Source organism: Coffea eugenioides, chromosome 7, assembly GCF_003713205.1.
Source record: "Coffea eugenioides isolate CCC68of chromosome 7, Ceug_1.0, whole genome shotgun sequence".
Lineage (NCBI taxonomy): Eukaryota > Viridiplantae > Streptophyta > Magnoliopsida > Gentianales > Rubiaceae > Coffea > Coffea eugenioides.
The window spans coordinates 4,073,374-4,094,114 of NC_040041.1; the positions used below are offsets into that span (position 1 = coordinate 4,073,374).

The following is a 20,741-nucleotide window of genomic DNA, read 5'->3' on the forward strand; positions in this document are numbered from 1 at the left end:
AGTAGTATTATGTGTTGTTGCGGGATCATGACTAGGGGCAGGACAGTAATGTCCTTGTCCCCTATAAATTTGGTGAATTTGCGCCGCCCATGCATGCTCTGATACGGACGAATGAAGAATCCTGTATGGTTTTAAAATTTCTTCGTGTACCAATAAAATATAACTTATCTATTGCCCAATTTGATCAACCCTGGTGGTCACTAATACCTCCAAGAAACATCACACCAAGTTTTTCTTTTAAACTAAAAATATTAAAATTGAAATTAACATATTTGTCCAAAATTTTTTGATTGTTTAGCACATAAATTGGATTTATCTACAAGAGTTGGATGCCAGAAACCGCACCAATCGATGTCAAGACTCAAGACCACGTTGGCAGGATTGCAGTCATACAGCATTGTCTCGTGGCATCAATTTCCAGTGGAAACCAACAAGCAGTAGGGCAGACAACCAACCTCCCCCACCACCTCTCCCTCCCCCTGCCGGAAGTTGCAATAGCATAAACTAAAAAAAATTTATTTCTTTTTCCTCTCTCCTCCTCTCCTCCCCTTCCCCCTCCCCCACCACCTCTCTCTCTCTGCCGCCGGAAGTTGCAACAGCAGAAACAGAACAAAAAAAAAAATTTCTCTCTCCCCCTTTCTCTCCATCTCCTCCCTCTCTCCCTTGTATAGGCTAAATTAAGAATAGAATAGATGTTGCCGTTTGATAAAAAAAAAAAAAAATACCAGTAGGGCATATACTTTAACACAAAACAACCAGTAAAGCATATATTTTACCTTCTTCACAGGGATTTTCTGAAAATTTCACCGGTGAGTGCACATGCATCCATTTGATCCGATGATAGTTCAATTCTCTTTCTCGTGACATAAGATAGAAGCAGAATAAAAATTATTATATATACACGCTCTTTAGTACAGTGGACAAAAGCTTTAATTGCAAAGGACAAAGACGTGACCAGGAGCACTCCTCTTTTCAAGTTCAATCTTTTTTTATTTTATGCCTGCGAGTGAATAGGATCATAAATAATTGTGGGACGTCCATTTAAAGGTTCCGCTGTATTCAAAGATGAGTGTGCGGATTTATGCGATCTCGTGCTCTTTCAAAAGGCGAGCCTGGATCTGCATGGGGTCTTGTCTGTGTCTTGACTTTTGTGCTGGGCGGACAATCTAACCATGATGAGAGGAGGAACCCCTGAACGTGGGGAATAAAAAAACCCCCTATCAATGGGGGCACGTAGCACTCTTTAACACGACACAGTGCTTGCTTACATTTATTATGAATTCTCTAGCAAATTCTTATATAAAAGGGTAAACACTTTTTTGTCTGTGCTGTTGGGTAGCAGCAAAAGGTTAATAATGATTTCAAAATAAGTACTGGATGGAACAAAGATCGGTAAACCTAATGGTGCATCAATTATGAGATGAATTTCTTTTATTCAACGACAACAATAATCTACCCTACTCCTCGGACTGCTCCTATCCTATACTTGGGGAGCTGAATCGGGTTCACTGCACCTATAGAAGAACTTTTCTTTTTTGTTGCCCTTTTTGGGTTGGTGGGGGGACATTTCGTGGTAATTTCTGAATTGTATCACAGTTTGTACTTTGTACTGGCTGATCGAATCAACGCAGGAATCCAGATCGATGCATGCCCGATTGGTGGATCAATCATAAATGTTTTTGACCTCACGTCCAATTCATATCCGAGACATTGCTAAATCACAACAACCACCCTCCTTGTGAATCATATGTTGCTGGGGTCACCGAAGGAGAATGATATTAGCACTAGAAAAAAAAAAAAAAAAAAACTCTAGCACTTCATACCCTTTTTTATGCTTCTAATAAAGAAAGGATGGAACGGAACGTTAGCGGTCTTTTATTAAGTGCCAATGACATATCCCGTAACAACCAGAGCTTAGTTTAGTGGCCACTAGGAGGGACTTGGGCTGTAGGTAACAAAAAAAAATCTAAAGATAGTGTCATACCACTTTTTCTTGATCTAGTTGAGTCTGTTCCGTATATCCACTAGTCCCTAATACACAATCCTTCTTAAAGTCCTCCTCCCCATAGAGTAGGTTATACGATGTATTTTTGCTGGAAAAAAAAAAAAAAAAAAAAGAAGACATATCCCGTAGCAACTGCGCCTCACGTGTTTATCGTGGTTGGTTGGGAATTGGGATGCGTGAACCGAAACCCCAAAATTCAATTCCGCAAACGCAATGCTACCAACAACTAAGACCACACTCTACATTTTCTGTCAGGAAACATGTGCACGCTAGCCAGTTCAATGGAATTGGCCCCCTGATTTTGCACCCCACCAATCCGTGACTAACACTTGTTTTCTAGTCAGGACAACACCAAGAAATAATCTTGTGACAGACTGCCAGACCCATTTATCGTGGTTTGTTTTTTACCCGTTATTCTTACCTTAATGATGATATGGTATTGGCAGTTTTTGTGCTTTCGTCTTCTCCTGGGAAGAAGTTGGGCAACCAGAACACAGGAATTGGTTTGTACGTTTTGATGACGGTCTAAATTTTTTTATTTTATTTTTGGGTCATTCAAAGAACATATATTATTATTATTATTATTATTATTATTAATCTAATCTCATTAAAGTACAATATTTGCCACATCTACATAGCTACTTGCAATTAACCTGGCATTCTATCACACGATACAGAAAAAATCATGGTTTCTTTTTCTCACATTACAACACATTCTCTACTATAAAAACAAAAGATGAAGGAATAAACCAAAATTGGCAAAAAGAATTGACTACATGGCAGAAAAAAAATTGACAAAAGTTGTGAGTGATCAAAATTTGCTGCTACACATTTCAGGTAAGAACAGACAAATTGACACCTTGCACTGTAGTGTCAACTTCCAGCTCCAAACCCAGGCCCATGGTGGCTTGGATGATAGGGAGATCGCCGATGACTGGAAAGAAGGTCGCGATGAGAAAATGAAGAGTGCGAGGAATTAGAACGGACAGACCCACTTTTGGATTCTTTGGGCTTCTCTTTGATAGCCTCAATCTGTTCCAGTATTTCTATCACTTCTTTCATGGATGGCCTCTTTTTGGGCTCTGCTTCTAGGCATCTTAGAGCAAGTTGAGCAGCCTGCAAAGCTGCTTTCGAAGAATACTGCCCTTCAATCCTAGCATCCATAATGGTCTTCAGCTTTCGTTTATGAGAAATCAGCGGCTTTGCATAATCCACCAAATTATGCTGCCCGCTAGGCCTTCTAGTATCTAGTGCTCTTAGGCCTGTCAGCATTTCAAGCAGCACAACCCCAAACCCATACACATCACTCTTCACGTATAAATGACCTGGTGTTTTAGGAAACGAGGTCAGAATTTAACAAGACAAGTTTGTCACAAAAAAACATCATCATTGAGATCAGTTGAAGCAGCAGTGAGAAAGGCTCCTAACGCTATGAAGGCTCCCGCGAGTTATGTTACGCAGCCAGTAATGCTAGATTAAAGAGATGCGAGTTGCTCATACATGTTGGTACCAACCTATCATTCGCACATCACAGTTACTCGTCCTGAAACCCCAAATTTGCTGCTTTGGCAAAGTACATATATTCTAAATGACTTTCAAGTGCAAGGAAAACCATCCAAAAGTAACTTCCAATGCCCTCATTCACAAGCAATGACAAAAGCCAAACTAAGGCTCTCATGGCTAAAATTGCACCAGCTGGGGCAGGATTCCCTTCTAAAGATTCCTCCACTAAAGTTACAAGACTATTTGTCCTACCTAGAACGTTTGCTACAAGAGAGCCATCTCCAGCATCAAATTATGCTAATAACAGTATAGCATTTCCCACAATCCACTCCTATATGCCCGCTTGCACTAGCGCCGTCAAAATGCACCTCTTTCCATTGTCAGACACCTCAACATTGGCCACTTCCCCAAATCAGCCACCAATTGCAATGTACTTTCATCAGGAAGAAAAACCACTATGACCAAAAAATTACCAGAATTGCCCATCACAAAACCCTCAATTAGCTTGCATAAAATCTATCCACAACCACCACATCAATAGCAACTATACGCATCCTTCCATTATTTCACCAGTCATTTCATTGTGTGTGTGTGTGTGTTTGAGAGAGAGAGAGAGAGAGTCATATTAATATTGCATATCAAGATGAGAAGAAAGGTTTTGGTGCACTTTTTGGGTTACTTCTAATCCAGTAGAGATGAGGTACTGGCAGTATAATGTTCGTGGACATTATACATAATCCAGGTGGTTGAAGGTTTGCATAAGGGTAAGGTTTGGTGGGTATTCAACTTCAGCATATGTAGGTCAAGTTTTAGTCTAGTCAACATGGATTTTATTATCCCTAGCAACCACAAGGATTTTACTATCCCTAGCAACCACAAGGATTTTACTTTTCTACATCTAAGCAATTATAGGTAAACGGTTTCATTCCCTTCCCTTGATTATGGTGCCAAAATAATGCTAATTGAAACTTAATATGAGACCCAAGTAAGATTCCCTTCTTTGTTTAGTGCACAAAGCAAAATGCACAAATTAGCTTAATTATTCTACCCTTTCCTGTATATTCTCTTATCCAGCTCCCAATCAGTAGCCACCTTAATAAACTCCTGCTTCAATACGCAACTTGCAACCACGAGTATCTATAATCACTGCTTCCATAGATTTCAAAAACATCTTTTTCACTTGAAACAAATGCCTACCTGTTGCAATGTATTCAGGAGCAGCATAACCATATGTGCCCATAACTCGTGTTGTCACATGGCTCATTCCACCTGAAGGCCCCAGTTTTGCTAAGCCAAAATCAGCTAATTTTGCATTATAATTCTGCAAGCAACAAAGCAAATCTAAATCTGTAACATAGAAAAAGTTTCCTTTACCCTAACTCCACAATTATGACAGGGAAGAAATTTTCATAAGCAAATTACGCTATAACACAAAGGCATGAGTTGCAGAAACTTACCCCGTCAAGCAATATATTAGAAGCCTTAAAGTCCCTATAAATGACTTGCTTTTCCGAAGAATGCAGAAAAGCAAGGCCACGTGCTGCTCCTATGGCAATTTTCAACCGTGTATCCCAAGAGAGTGGTTCGACAGCTGAGCTTCCTGCATAACAAAAGTAAGCCAGGGATCAAAACTATGTATCAGAAAATATTTCACACACCCCCTCCCAACTCCTTCAAGGGTTTTAGTTCAGAATGAGTTCTTACTCCTAAAAAGATGGTTTTCCAGGCTTCCCCTCTGCATAAATTCATACACAAGCAGCAGTTCTTTATCTTCCCAACAGTATCCTAACAGCTTAACTAAGTTGGGATGTGAAAGTCTTCCCAAGAAGTTAACTTCTGACTGCACTTTCAAACAAAGAGACCTATAATTAGCCACAAAGGAAATGTTTAACTAGTGATAACATTAAATACAAAAACCAGTAAAACAAATAGTACTACAATTTACGGGAAAGATTGAAGTGTACAACAATAAAAGTCCACTTGTCATCATTTCAAATTGAATAATCAAGAGTAAACTTGTAAGTTGATTCCCCAAAAGTGAGGTTCATCAGTATCCAAAAAGTATGCACCCCCAGTGACAACACAAAAGCATAAAAAAAAGATCATGTAACCAAGTCCAGAATTTAGCTAATGATCTACAAGCTATCAGATGAGAAAAGGATGCATAGAAGACATATGTAGGAAACATCAATCTTTCCAAGGAATACATCAAACGGACCTGGTAACAATCTATATATAGCTCCACTAAGAATTCTTAATGCTGCCCAAAAATAAGATTCTAGAAGATCAGAATCTTAATAAAAGCATTTGGCCCGTTAACAGAGAAAACTCACAGCAAATCAACAAAATAGGTCAAAGTAACAAAGACTCAGGTATTTGTTGCAGGAAGATGTCACAAACTAAAAGCAATTGAAATGTAAACAGTTAGACTCTGCCAAGGGACAAAGATCAGATCATTACAAGTGTTGTAGATGTATAGTGTTAGATTATTGCTTGTAAAAACATCTAGACATTTGATAAAAATAGACTTCACCATATATATGCTCAGGCACTCATTAAAATTCCCATAACCAATTCCAAAAATTAAATGTATCTGTAACAGGGCAAGTTAGTTTTTAATATTTCAGGGGCCATTCAGGTGACCAATAGTATAAAGGGGTCAAATTGTCAAGAAATTAACTTCATACTTCACAAACAAAACCACTGGACCATTTAATTTAGATCATACTGAATCCAATTTCCATAGAAGCAGTTTCCCTAGCCTAAATACCAGCTAAATAAACTATTTCTCAGCCCCTTAAAACCACAAAAAAATTCCATGATTTGATTTGGGTTAGTATTTCGGGAGGAAGCTACTTTGGCATTGCCTAGTCTAGACACATATTGTCAAACATATAGCCTACGACCATATTATCAATTTGGTGTACTAATTCATTCCCAAAATGCCGATCTTTTGACTGCAACCACCACATGAATGACATTTCAGAAGAATATTTGTTTCTTAAATAATCTATTCAACCACATCTACTATGGGAATCTGAAAACGGTAATTGACAACAATGCTAAGCCACTAAAACAGTAAACAGACAATTTAAGGTGTAGTACCTGCCATTCTTCAAAGCCTTGCATACTCTCAGGATTTAGTTTCTTAATAGCAACAATCATCCCACTACCAAATTTAGCAGGTGCAAGAGTCTTTTCATCAACCCATCCCTTAAATACAGTCCCAAAACCTCCCACTCCCAACACTGTATCGGACCGGAAATTCCTTGTGGCACTCTTCAAATCAGCAAAACTATACATCTTCAAATTTGGAGTGGGCAATATTTCACCTGGCGACAAAGGTTCCTCGCTTATTGCTGCCGAAAATCGGCTTTGGCCAGCACTGCTGCTTGTGGCAGAAAGACCACCACCATTGCTGTAATAATTTGATGTTCCTATAATCACAGATCAAAAGTCAACTCCAAGTATCCTTACTCCCACCTATTATGCAAATAACTACATTACCACAAAAGGGGTAACAAAATCCGGCTCTGGACAAATTTGATATGCCAATTACAGCATTATGTTCGAATAAAATCGAAACTTTAACATAACCCCGTGGATGATCTTGCAAGAATAATAAATTTCAACCAAAAAGATCACAAATTTACAAGAACATGCACTAGAACAGTGTCAAAGCACTTGATTTCAACTTTCGAAAATGACCTAAAAAGTTAATAAAGGGGGAAAAATCAAGAAACACGTGAAAACAATAAAAGCCCAGAAAAAGCAAAGACCATAAATGTAAGAATTTGGGGTCATTTCAGAAAATTACCAACACTAGAAGGCTTGGTTAAGTTGCTGGAGTTGATAGTGCTAGGGCTTGTACTAACTGATTTTGATCCAAAGCAGTTTCCCATTAATCGCAACCCCCAGATTATGCTTCTCAGATCTTCCTCTGTAGCTTTAGCAGTAGCATAACTAAGAATCTCCACCAACCAAAAATGCAGAATAAAATTAATTAAAAAAATAAGTGGCCAGGAAACAAGAAGGCAAAAAACAAGAAAAGAGAAATGGGGTTTGGCTTGTTCTTTACTGACAGAAATTCCAGGTTTGTTTATTAATGACTTTCTAGGTTGGACTTTGGACGCCTTCAACAGTTAGTTATTTTCTAGGGAGTGATGATGTTGTTTCTCTCTGATTTTTCTTTTTTGTGTGGATGGCAACAATATGTATATATATACGGGTACAAAACACTTTTTTCTTTGCGCCATTTTTTGGTACTGTATTCGTTTTATCTTCTTGATAGCCGCTAATTCTTGCAGTGATAGAATTTTTGCAGTCAACGGAGCCGTGTTAATGTTTTGAGTCATGTGCGCCAAAAAATGGGCTTGGACCTTTTGGGCACTCGGGTCTTAGTTGAGATTTTCATGATTACATATTTTTTTCTCCACAAACAAAAAGTTATACAAGTTGTAATACAGTTAATTTAAACAATAATGATGTTACATATGAAGTGACATAAATACATTTCAGTAGAAAGATATCTTTTTTAAAAAAGTTCAAATATATCTAAGATAACATGGAACCCATAATAAATTTACAAAAATTAAAAGATAAAACTGAAATTTGAATCTATTAAATTGATGAATTATTAAAGTACTAAAATCCTAATATATTGAGCATATTCTGCATTAAATAATAAGTCAGCAGCATATCACTTATTTGTCCCGAGTAAAATTTTAAGTTATATTTTTTATTATCAAATACGTTTGAACATATTAAAATCTAAATTCATTAAATTTAAATATTGAATTTAGTTATCAAACAGGATTAGTCATTCACACCGTATTAGTAAAACATAACAATCGAAAATCTGAAATTTCAAATTTTAAATTATATATATCACCAAGAACTCTGGTCTAATCTAAATCAAAAGGTATGACAAATAAACTAATAACCGGATTTTGAGTAGTGGAGGTTGATAGTAACTTGAATGAGAAGTATAAAATGATTAAGTGAATCTTGAACATTTGAATGTGTGAAAATGATAGGACATTACGCGTACCTTCCTTAATGGTCAGAAGGATGTTAAGCAATGAGGAGGAGGAGTAATGATTTGTCAAGGAGGTTTGACAGTTAAAAAACTGTGAAATGATTTATGCGTTGAGAGAGACTAAAATGATTTATTGAAGAGGTTTGGTAGGTTAAAAAACACCACTTAAACTATGGGAGAAAAAAACAGTAGAATGTTGACATGATTATTAAAAGATTTTTGTTCAATGAGACTTCACCATACGAGAAGCGTAAGAAGGATCTGACTAGAAAGTCATTCGGACTTGATGGAAAAACTAATGTCGAATGAAGCAAAGAGTTGACTGTAAACAAATATTAGTTTGAAAGGCTTGTTGAATTAATTCTTTTAGAATTATGGATTTCAACAAGAGGAGATTTCAGGTAATCAACAAAAACGCAAGAATTTAAAAGGCGAATTAGTCATAGAGAAGTAAGCATTTACATCTTGATAGTATACAAAGATTTTATAGTTTCTCCTGAAAACCATAATCTCAAGTTTTCTACCGTTTGTAGACATATATTTATAGCATTTCAACTTCTATTTTTTCCTCTTCTCAAACTTGGAAGACTGCGAACAGATTGAGGGCCAAACAAAATCAACCTCATGTCTAGAGAACAAAGCGACATTTCTAATCTTTTTTTTATTTTAAAATACGGGTGAAAGATTTCAAATCGAAAACTTCTCACTTATACTTCTTCCTCCCTCTGTACCACCTAATTCATCTCTCTCCCCACAACATTTTTAATCCTAATCCAACCTTAAACTCTTGTAATCATCTGCCCTTCTTCTTCCACTCACGCAACTCCCTCCTATGAGCTTGTTCCACGACATATATGTGTTGGAAGGACAAATTCTGTCAACTCAAGGCGAGGCTTTAAAAAGAAAAAAAAAAGTCAAAAAGAGGATGCAATATTTTCTTCAGTCAAAGCCTAACTTCAGTGACAAAATTATTTCTAGAAAGCTAGTATAATTTTTTATACCAAACTCTGCATGATTTTTCTATCTCTCCCTGCTAATACTAATTTAAAATGGAAAATTTTCAATCAAAAAAACAGATGACTAAGAGTAGATGTGTCAACGGGTCGGATTCGAGTCAGAATTGAAAATTTCGGACCCGTTTTTATGTAGCAAACCCCCATCCAACCAGTCTACCCGACGAGTCTCGACCTTATAGTCCAGAAACTGGGTCTGATAGGTCCCGAGTCGGGTCCAAGTCTACCCAAAAAGAAAAGATCCAAATTTAAACATTCCAAAATTAAATCCAAGACCAATCTCCAAACTTAAACAAATCAAATTACAAAGCTAAATCACAAATAATTCGCAATATTCAATCCAAAACTAATCACAAATCAATCTATAAATTGGGGCTCTAAATTATTATACATTCATTATGCTCCTCAATGATTTAAAAATTATTGCCGATTTGATCCCCAAATTTATTCATAATTTAACACATTACTCTTGTTCTAATCATTTTGTATTTTAATTGGTATTCATTTGATCACTTATACCTAGTTATATCTTGAATCCTTAATCAATGATTTAAGGAACAAATAAAAATTGATTAATTTAAACTAGAATACACCTTAGACTGTAAAATGATTAGTTATAATTTACAAATTTATAATTTACAATGATTAGTAATAAGTGACATTAGTTACAAACTTATAATTTACAATAATTAGTGATAAGTTACTAAGTTACAAACTTATAATTTATTTCAAATAAAAATACAACTTACTTACTTACTTATGTTGTTGTGTAGTTGTATACACAATGTCACTTATTTGCTTATAAATTACAAATTATGTAATGCATTACACTTACATTTATTCTTATTTCTTATATAACTTTTTTGGAAAAATTTGCAAATGACTTAATTGCTTTTAATAGTGAAAACCAATATACTAATATGTTGATGTGCAATTCATATGCATTCACTTAGACTGTTTAGTTGTCTTGTCTATGCTTAAATCCTTGAAATTAGTGAATAGAGAATATGAATTTTCATATTAAATATGTAATGTAATTTTAGAGCACACCAATACTTGTAAGTTATAAGTTACGCATTCAAATATTCAATAATTCAAACATGAATGATGTACCAAACTACCAATATCTAAATTCTAATTATATTTATTATTTAATATTTAGTATTATACCTATACTTATTAATTATTATCTAATTTTAGTCATGTATAAAATGATAAGTATTATAGTCATGTTATGTATTGTTATATATTTGTATTATTATAGTCATATAACAATTAACAAATACTAAAATAGTATAATGTACATCATTATATATTATTATTATCATAAGTACATGATAATACCATATACTAACTATTATTAATAGCATTTACCTATATATTATATAATTTTATAAATTAATTTGATATTCGAACGCGGTAATACGTACTCTATTTCATTTTATCGAATTTAAATTCGAAATCGATTATTAACAAATTCATAATTTCATTACCTATTTCATACCATATTAGAATTCGATAAATTTACTAAATACCGCTTTTGTACCAAATTACCAAATATACTATTTTAAATTACCAAATTGAATTTGAACTCAAGTATGAATTCGGTTTCGTACCGAATTTGCTCACCCCTACCTTAACTAGGTGGAATTGCCATGAAAATTGAAATTGTTTTCCTTGAATCTTCCATTAGATGAGAAAAGAAAGTGGCGTAGTACGCAGTAGAATATACTCCAAAACGATGTTAACTCGACTGTGGAAGCACGATGCGTCCTACGTGTGGGCGCTTGTTTGGTTATTCGGGCATTTGCAGTTTAAGTGAAGTACAGCACAGTTATTTCGGCCGGCTTTTGATATGCGGATCAGAAATGCTTTCCTTATTTGGATATTTCATCTCTGTGTCTCAATTGAGGGTTGGTGGTACGAAAAAGGACGATGACTAGTTCGTAATTAAAGTCAATTTTGTGAATGAATACTCTTCTCATGTTGCTGAATTTTGGAAACATCATTATTATTATTTCCACTCATGCATTTCTTGCTTCTATTCTCCATTTTTTTCCCATAATAAAGGAATATTTTGAGATAAAAAGTTAAACCAAATTTTGATGATCAAAGAAACAACTGCCGAAAAATTGCAACAACAATCTTTTCGCTTTTTTTTTTTGGCTATAAATAAAATATATACCTAAAAAGACCAAAAAGTGAAAGTATTCTCTTATGAAAGTCATTAGGGCACACCAAGAATGAGGTCGGGGTTCAATTATTACTCATCCCAAGTTGTGAAAATTTTTAACCTGAAATTCTAAAACTTTTGCAGGCAAATTAATCTGGAAATCATCTTTCATCAAAAGAGCATGGAATAGAGAAACCCAAAATTAAATTGAACCTTGTAATTTTCTTGAAATAAAAACTATCAATAGGTGGGCTTGTCTCGTTCTTTTAAGTTGTTAGGAACGAGAACGAGCAGTGTATCATTTTCTCATAAATCTCAATATACTTAAAAGCTTAAGCGAGTCTTAATAATCCAAGTTCACTAACCAAACAATGCCTAAATCCATGTGAAATTATTCCATGACGGGATATTTTTTCAATCGAGTAAAAGAACCATTAAATTATCTTCATCCAATCTATTGCCGGGTCGAGAGAATTGCCACGGTTATAACACGTAATGAAAGCCATTGAAAGTGACAATTAGAAGACTTTGGTTAGATGCATCTTCCCTGTTTCTTCCTGCCGAGACTCGCATGCATGGAGATGGAGCCCCCTCCTTCACTCGTTTTCCAAGACCGGCGGGACTTTGTTGAATTTCTGGTCAATTGGATCCATCCTTTTCGTGATATGAATGGATAGAAAGTCTCTTTTTTCCTTCCAAAAAAAAAAAAAAAGATCCATCCTTTTCCAAGTCTAATAGTATAACGAAAAAGCTTACATTCCTTTGTCCCTACTTTTCCCAATCATGATTCATGAACTAAGCTGTAGTGTTATTCATTCATGAAAGCATATATATAAATGTCGCAACGGAATTCATGAACCCTACCGACCAGCTGCCATGTTCCAGACTACTCAGCTGTTATCTACTTTCTACATACGTGAAACACTGCACCAGTTCCCCTCGTGCGGCTTCTTTTAGATTCATCTGGGTTGGGTGCGTAATGCATCCATATAATTTAATGATGGTTTAATTCTCGTCGGTTTCTCATGACTCTCTGTTAGGTCATCTCCTAGAATAAGTTCATGCCCCTTTAAAAAAATAAAATAAAATGCTGTGCCAGGAGTTGGAATTTGACCTAAAGTGGGGATGTTGCTTGCTCCACAACCAACAGGGAGCCAGTTCTATTGGTCTATGTATTGCCTCTAGCACTACATCTTTCTTGCACTCTTGGCCAATGATAAGCACTTTTAATTCCTTCCTTCCTTCCTGTGACCCAAAAAGGGGGGAAACAAGAAAAAGAAGCAAGCTGTGGTTGGTGAAAGAACACCTATTTTCTTGAAGGATTTAGCACAAGTACTAGTTAATTGGGCTCGACCTTTGATTGCTCGTTGGTTAACAAAATATTCAACCATAACCAGCAGAAGTTCCAAGTTTATATAATCAATCACCAAGGGCAACTCCTTAGAGCTACAAGCTCAAGTACAAGCTCAAGTGTGTTATATATATATATATATATTTAAAGTTGTATTTAGTGTGTGTGTGATACTGCTAGAATCGAAAGTCCATTTTAGTTATTAAATCTAATTTCATTTGTATTTCCTGAATTACTAACCGGAAAATACTCAATTACGTGCACAAGCTTTTGTTGTTTATTGGAATTTGTTGATCATATACTCTACTCTCCATAGATATTAATGCAAAACGTCGTGATTATGAATTATGAATAATTCATTGGTCAAATAAATGACCGGAAATGTGTAGGAAAATGAATCATCATCATTGTCAATTGACTAAGGCAGCATATGACCACTGACGAGGAGACCCAGTTAAACTAAGGGCCTCTTTGGCAAACAACTTTTTAGCCAAGTTTATCTGTTATAAGTTTTTCAACAACTTTAGCTACAGTAACTTTAAAAACTTTTCAAAGTTTTTAAATTATATATTTCAAAATATTTACGCACTTTAAAAATTTTTTCTATAATTTCTACGGTAAGCTACAGTAAAATTTTAGACAAACATCCAAAAAATCTATTTGCCAAATGGGGCCTAAACTGAAGGTTGAAATATATTTTCAAGTGTGCTCCAGTGTTATGTCGCCAACATTAACTGCTGTCGTCAGCACAAGTGACGCTATCCTTTCCTTTGCTACCATTAGTTTTATTTTTCACCAAAAATTTAGTTGTATTAAAAAGGACAATTAGTTTTAAAATGAATCTATTGACTTCTAAAATGAAACTCCAATCTCCCTTCTTTGACCGTTGCCTGGGAAGCTGCCGGAAGAGGTGCCACTGGATTTTTGGTTAGAGGAATTGGACAGCAATTTCCAGGGAAAGAACACTACAAATATTTGTTGTTGTTGTTGTTGTTTTTTTTTTTTTAAATTCCCTTTTGGCTGCATAAGAACAGTAGAAATTCTGAAATTCATGCTATATTGGAAATGGCATCATTACGGTTAAATTATCTACTATTTGATCCACATGCCTTATGGGACGAATTAGACTCGATCCATTCAATTATGAAAATAACAGTTGGAGAAGTAACTGCCATAAAAATTTACAGGACAGTTTGCAATTTGCCTTATTTATTTATTGATAAATAAAAGTTTGATGCATTCGACTCCGATCACTATCAAGGATTAGTACATACTCATGAACTCATAAGTCGTAAGTCGTTTATAAAGGTTCTTATAGACTACTCATTAATACAGTTGTTATATTAGCAGAATTCGAACAAAATCGTCCTTAAACACAGCTCTCATATCAACAGCGAAATTCGAACACACACTACCTTTTTAAGCGGCCTTGTCTTTAATAATTAAGCCACCTTGTATTGATGCCCCTATTCCCAACTTTGGCCAGCACATAAGATAAGTATTAATACAGTTGTTACATTAGCAGAATTCGAACAAGATCGTCCTTGAACACAGCTCTCATATCAACAGCGAAATTCGAACACACACTACCTTTTTAAGCGGCCTTGTCTTTAATAATTAAGCCACACAACACAATCCCCCAATACACACAACAACCCAAGCCCACAACAAAGGGAGAGCCAAAGGTCCTTTGATTCTTTTTGCCAGATTTGGCCGGCCCAATTAAAGTGAAGCGAATGTTCATTCATTCATTCATTCTTCACACGACAAATTGTGTTCTGCAACAACTCATTCCATCGATCATATTTTCCGTTTCTCCAACTAATAATCGATAATGGCAGATTCCTAATGTTTGATCTTAGACATGATTTTGACAAGTTATAGTATTTGATGAAAGAAATCAAACAAAATATGACACAAAGTGCAACCTTCGTTGGAAAAGACCCCGCCCACTTTATACTGCTGAAACTGAAAAACCTATATCTCTTTTATCTATCTCGTGTTTTAGAGTAATGAAGTTTTGTAAAATAGCACGTTTTTAATAATAATTTTATTTTTAGTACACAAAACTGTCTATTAAAATCACTATATACATTTTCTTTTTTTTTCATTTACTTGTACAAGTATTTAAAACACTTTTTTATCACCTTTTTTTTTTTTATCTTTCCTATCATTAAAAGTGTTATAGTAATTGCCCTATACAATTTTTCCAAACACACTCAGCCTGTTTTGGATAATATTCCAATAAATATACAATCTCATTACACCACCTATTCCAATAAATACACAATCTCACTACACCACCTAGCTAAAGGTTTAGAGTAACAAACTTGCTTAATGTACATACAAGTATATGTATTAGAAAAAAGGTAAATATTGGGACAGAAAAGTGCAAACATTATATAAACCTTCAGCAAGTTGTCATCCATAACCTGCAAACAAGCCAATTCTCTCTTTCTGTATGGCCACATCTACATTGAGAACTTATAAATCACAGAAAATCATCCAACGAAGAGACAAAAAGGCAAATTTGGCGAATCATATAGGAACAAGATCATCAACTATATTCCAAAATGATCAAACTCTAAGATGGAATAAAAGTTTAAGTTAAGTTGAACCTTAGTATCAAAAAGCAGGGCATATGGTGAGAGATATTTTTACAGTTTCCATATGATGATTCCTTGTTGCTTTAATCCCTAATTGTATTTCATGCTCTAAAGCAAGGATAATGTTCGAGATTGGTTTTCAAGAGCTCTAGCCCTATGCCTTCTCTTAAAGATATCTTGCCTGAACTTTTTGGTTTCCCACTGTATGTCCAAGAAGGGCTTCTTCTCTATGCTTTCTTTTTCACTTTCTATCATTCGCTGCCTTTTTGCCACTGCCATTGCTGCAGCTTCATCCTCCTCCAGCTGCCTTTTCACCTCTCCCTGCAGATAATAACCATAGCTACCATTAATCATTCTACACGCGCACATGCAGTGCCACATGCAACCCTGAATTCATAATTGATTAGGTTGTTTGTATCTTTCAATACGATAAACTCTATTGACAGAAGTCCAAAAGTACCTGTAAAGACTGATTGTATGTGATTTCATTTTCCCAACCTTAAAAGCATTCACATAATTATTTTCAAATGCAACTTGAACCAAAAGTACTACCAAGGCAACAAACCCTTGGTAGGATAAATGCATTTGGGAAGAATAATGTGAATCATGATATGTATTGCACCTACGCTAACCTGCTCAAAAAGTGTTTAAAATACCAAAAAATCTGTGTTAATCAAGATTGTCCATTGTCTACTTCATTCTTCACTTTATACTAGACAGATTTGGTCTAGATCCTGAGGAATTTGTGGCTGCTTAGTCTCAACTCGCAAAAGACAGGGAGTTAGGCCAGACAATCCCCAAAGCACTCCAAACCTCTCACAGTTTCATTAGAATCCATTTGCAAGAAGGTGACTTCTGAAAATTGGAGTAGACTGCTGAAAGAAAGATCTATAAATATGGAAGAATTCTAATCAAATTACTTAGATCATTCCTAAATGAATGTAAACGCAACCGAAGATAACATTAACAAACAGAGGATCATAAACCTGGAGGTCCTGAATCAGACTATCAAGGGATTTGATCTTTCGATGTGGCCAACGAGGAATACCAAATTCTCTGCACTTCTTCTTGAGTACTGTAAGACCAACTTTAAGATTCTTTGAAGCTTCAATAATTGGAAGATCAAAGTACTTGGCAAGATCTTCCAATGCAAGTCTTGCTATATCTTTGGTTGCAGCCCTCTTTTGCTTCTTCTCTACTACACCTGCAATCTTCCATCTATTTATAAACCAGTAGACATTAACAGAAAACAAATTCCCACATGGAAAAACATTTAAAACTTATATCCAGTTATCTTCTATCGTTCTGGTGAAAATGGTAAAAGAAACCTTCAAGACAGACTTGTTTTCCAACATGCAAACTTTCTCAACTGGTCTACAGGTTTACATATATGCTGACACCATTTGCCTGTGATTAAGATCAAAATTGAGTTCTAGCTCTCATCCTGAAACCTTGCTAATAGCAACCTTCTTAGAACTCGTGACTTGAGCTCCTTCGGAATTATATCTCAACCATGAATATTATAAGGAAGTTAGGATTTTCCAGAATTTCAGTTTAGCAGGTTCGTTTGTGAAAAGAAATTGGATGATATGGAGTTCATGCCAAAGCATTCCAAAGAGGCGATAGAAGTTAGAATTCATTTCTGTCAACTCCTTCAGAGTTCTTATGTGTATCACATTCTGTAGAGGACCACAACTTCAATCGGATACCATTTAGAACAGATGTAGATGGAAAAAAATCTCTGACACCCTCCTTCAGCTTATTTTGGCGCATTAAGAAGGATAGTAATGCAAAGCAAAAATGTCTACATCCGACCATTTTCTCAATAGATAAACCATCACCTTTTATAATTCTTGGAGCTTGTCAAACCTCTTCTTTTCCATTCCATGGGTTTTAGAAGAAATTGATTTCTTTGAATAGTAAGAGACGTGTTTTTCTTAGTAGCATGAACATCAATTACAAAGCTCTAGTGACAGCTGATACTTGGACAAGTATGATTTTGTGTAACTTTTTGAAAGTGGAAAACAGATGTGCTACTTGCTAATACAAGTTATTCTTTTTTATCCTAAAACAGCTCATAAAGAATTGATTGGGTTTAATATAACAACCCTAAAAGCCTTTTCGCCAAATGACGAACCACAATGTGTGTCATTCCCATTCCTTCTCATGACACCATAGTCCAAATGAGAATGAAAGTGTAGCTTTCTAAGATGTAATTGGTTATATAGTTGAAGTAAAATATATGTAATTGGTTATATAGTTGAAGTAAAATAAACATTAAATCATTGAAATACGAGAGGTAAGTATTTTAAGAGAATTCCTTTCTTCATGCCTAAATGTCAAGAATCACATTTACAACAAACGACCGTGTGAAAATTTCAAGTCTCTAGTTCAAAGACCACCTGTCCACCACAAATGAGTGAGGGGTACCTAAAAACTATATTAAGCATAACATTTGTTTTTTAGGGTACATAAGTATATTGTTAAGGAAAAGGGTGGTGGGAGAGAGACAGGTAGGATGCTCAGCTTCAGGTTTTGGAGGACAACATTGATCATACACCTTAGACATTCTCTTTTCTTTTCAGAGACCACAGAAGTCGAGCGGCTCAGATAGTTGCATTTTGGTACATATTCATAGTATATATAATGACCACAATTCATGTATACTTGCGTTTTAAGTGTCACTCTCCATCTAAGGAAAGTAAGTCATTGTGATCTGAATTTATCTATTTCGTTTAATATGTCAAGGCCACGTACTTTAGAAGCACACTTCCCACGTGGACAAGGCGTTCGGCTTCAATTCTGTGGATCACTGACGCAACAAGGAAAAACCAATGAAAACACTTCACTACGTCAGTCGTATTAGTGACCTCTACTAATCTACCCCACCCTTGAACTTTTTCCGTTTTCCTTGCGTAATGATAAACTTTATTCGTTTGTCATAGCAAATAAGTATATTCTGCGTTCACATAATACACATGGACTTTACTTCAGAATCACCGAAGACAAGCTTCCAAACTCACTGATCATCTTTTGTCATGGAGAAAGAAAATGACTTTCTCTTATTCATTTAAATAAAGAGTTTTGAAGTTTAACCTGCTGCATTCTGGTTATTCTCTTCATTATCAGATCCAGAACACGGAAGTGAGTTAAGATCCAACACAGGCACATGCTGAGCCCTTTGAGTAAGATGACCAACATCACTGTGAATTTCCTCTCCTTCCTTAGGTAAAACTTTTGATGGATCTCCACATTCTATTTTGTGTCCCAATTTGAAGATCATTTGAAGATCATTTGACAAGGACGGGATTGATGCCAGCTTAGGGTTTCTACATGACAATGGGCAGCAACAAAGCAAGTTAAAATGACCTTTAATGAAAGCAAGATAACAACTATCAAACTTGAGTGCAGAAGAAATCATTGTGTCTTTGGGAAGACATCAACGTCATGCTAACCTGAATTTGAATTTCTAACCCGTCTTGACTCTTGAAGAGTAAGCATATCACAATACATCATGATGTTTGATGTAATTGTCAGACAATTACAGAGCAGAAATCACTTCCACAAGGAGTAGGCCTTAGCCAAAAGTTAAATACTAGAGCTTAATTTGTGAATGTTCAACAAAAATTCAATTGTTAAAGGGGAGAAGCTTCAATGACGTAGATGGAGATGTTTTGATTGGGGCCAAAGACAACTTTTAAGGCTCTTAGAATACGACTGGTGCCACAAATCAATACCAATTCTGGTTTATCGCCCACTAGTATCCTTTCAGAATCATCATGTAAAAGAAGCATTAATAACATGAAAGTTGAATTTTGAAGAATTCGTCCTGAAACAATCTTGAAAATAATTTTGTCATCAACTCTTATACATTCAAGCCATATCACTGGTGAAATGGATGAGGTATAGAAGAATCAAGTTCCAAGATATGGAACAACTTGGTGGATGTACCCTATATTTTCTTAGAAATACAAACACCTTAATCAATCAATTTAGCAAGTATACAGTAAATGTTCAGCCAGCTCACAAGGTTATGGAGCCATAAATGACATCAACAAGTTTTCCTACTGAATAAATCAGCCTTTTAGTTTCACTGTCTGCCTTTTACAGGAACAAACGTAAGGGGAAAAATGTGCATTTTTACCATGTTCAGTCACCCCTGTTGCTATTTTTCTCAATGTTAGTTTCATCAATTCATTAAATTTCTGAAGTCCCACATCCAAGAACCATTGCTAACAGCAGCGAATTGCACAGCGGGTCAAAATAAACAGTTCTTGTAAAATATAAATAATCAGAAAATTAATTAGACTTAATCAGGGATAAATATTATTAACAAAGAAAAAAATATAGGAGATGGAGAACTCAGTAAATTTGTGATACCTAGTAATTGACAAATCCTCCGGAATCATTTCCAGATTAGGCTGCTTGTCTAAGTCCATGTTAAACACATAAATGCAATCCCAAACACCATTAGCCATCCCTGCAAAATGTGCTGAGACATCAAATTTCTGCAGGGTGAAAACTTTGCCAAGGAACTTCATCTCCTCATATTCAAGATTCTCAAGAAACAGATACTCCCTCTCTACGACCTCCTCTGCCCCTCCCTCCAATTGGTACACATGAATACTCCTGATCAGCTCTGAGAGAAAAGTTCAAAATTTTCAAATAAAAAAGAAAAAGAAAAACATACATGCAACATGAAAAAGTTGGCAAACATATTTTATCTGCATATTTAAGGATATCCCAAATGGAATTTTTTTTTTTTTAGTTAATCATGCAAAACAATTCAGAACCAATGAAATTGAATAACCGATGAAATCGAATAAAGAAAAAAAAATAAAGAGTGAAAATGAAAAAGACTAACCTTTGTGAATGCGGTTTCGAAAGACAACAAGTGCTTTGAGAGGCGGGGATGCTTGGAGTGAAGCCATGGAGAAGAGAGTGGGGAAGTGATATTAGTAACTGTTTTGGGAGAAATGAGAGAACAGAGAAGAAAAGAAAAAGATGAAGTAGTAGTAGTAGAAGAAGAAGAAGAGGAAGAGGCTTAAAGAG

General features: G+C 35.4%; 2 protein-coding genes across 2 annotated transcripts; both read right to left on the reverse strand.

Annotated features, from left to right (window-relative positions):
- Positions 1-2,647: 2,647 nt before the first annotated feature.
- On the reverse strand, positions 2,648-7,710 carry LOC113777936 (probable serine/threonine-protein kinase PIX13). The gene is made up of 6 exons (XM_027323171.1): positions 7,326-7,710; positions 6,614-6,945; positions 5,213-5,348; positions 4,966-5,108; positions 4,706-4,829; positions 2,648-3,330 (listed from the first exon to the last, which is right to left on the reverse strand). The coding sequence occupies exons 1-6, from the start codon at positions 7,408-7,410 to the stop codon at positions 2,879-2,881; spliced, it is 1,272 nt and encodes a 423-aa protein (XP_027178972.1). The 5' UTR covers positions 7,411-7,710; the 3' UTR covers positions 2,648-2,878.
- Positions 7,711-15,797: 8,087 nt separating this feature from the next.
- On the reverse strand, positions 15,798-20,620 carry LOC113777994 (protein RKD5). The gene is made up of 6 exons (XM_027323230.1): positions 20,554-20,620; positions 20,070-20,328; positions 18,786-19,018; positions 18,447-18,501; positions 16,676-16,907; positions 15,798-16,010 (listed from the first exon to the last, which is right to left on the reverse strand). The coding sequence occupies exons 1-6, from the start codon at positions 20,618-20,620 to the stop codon at positions 15,798-15,800; spliced, it is 1,059 nt and encodes a 352-aa protein (XP_027179031.1).
- Positions 20,621-20,741: the final 121 nt, after the last annotated feature.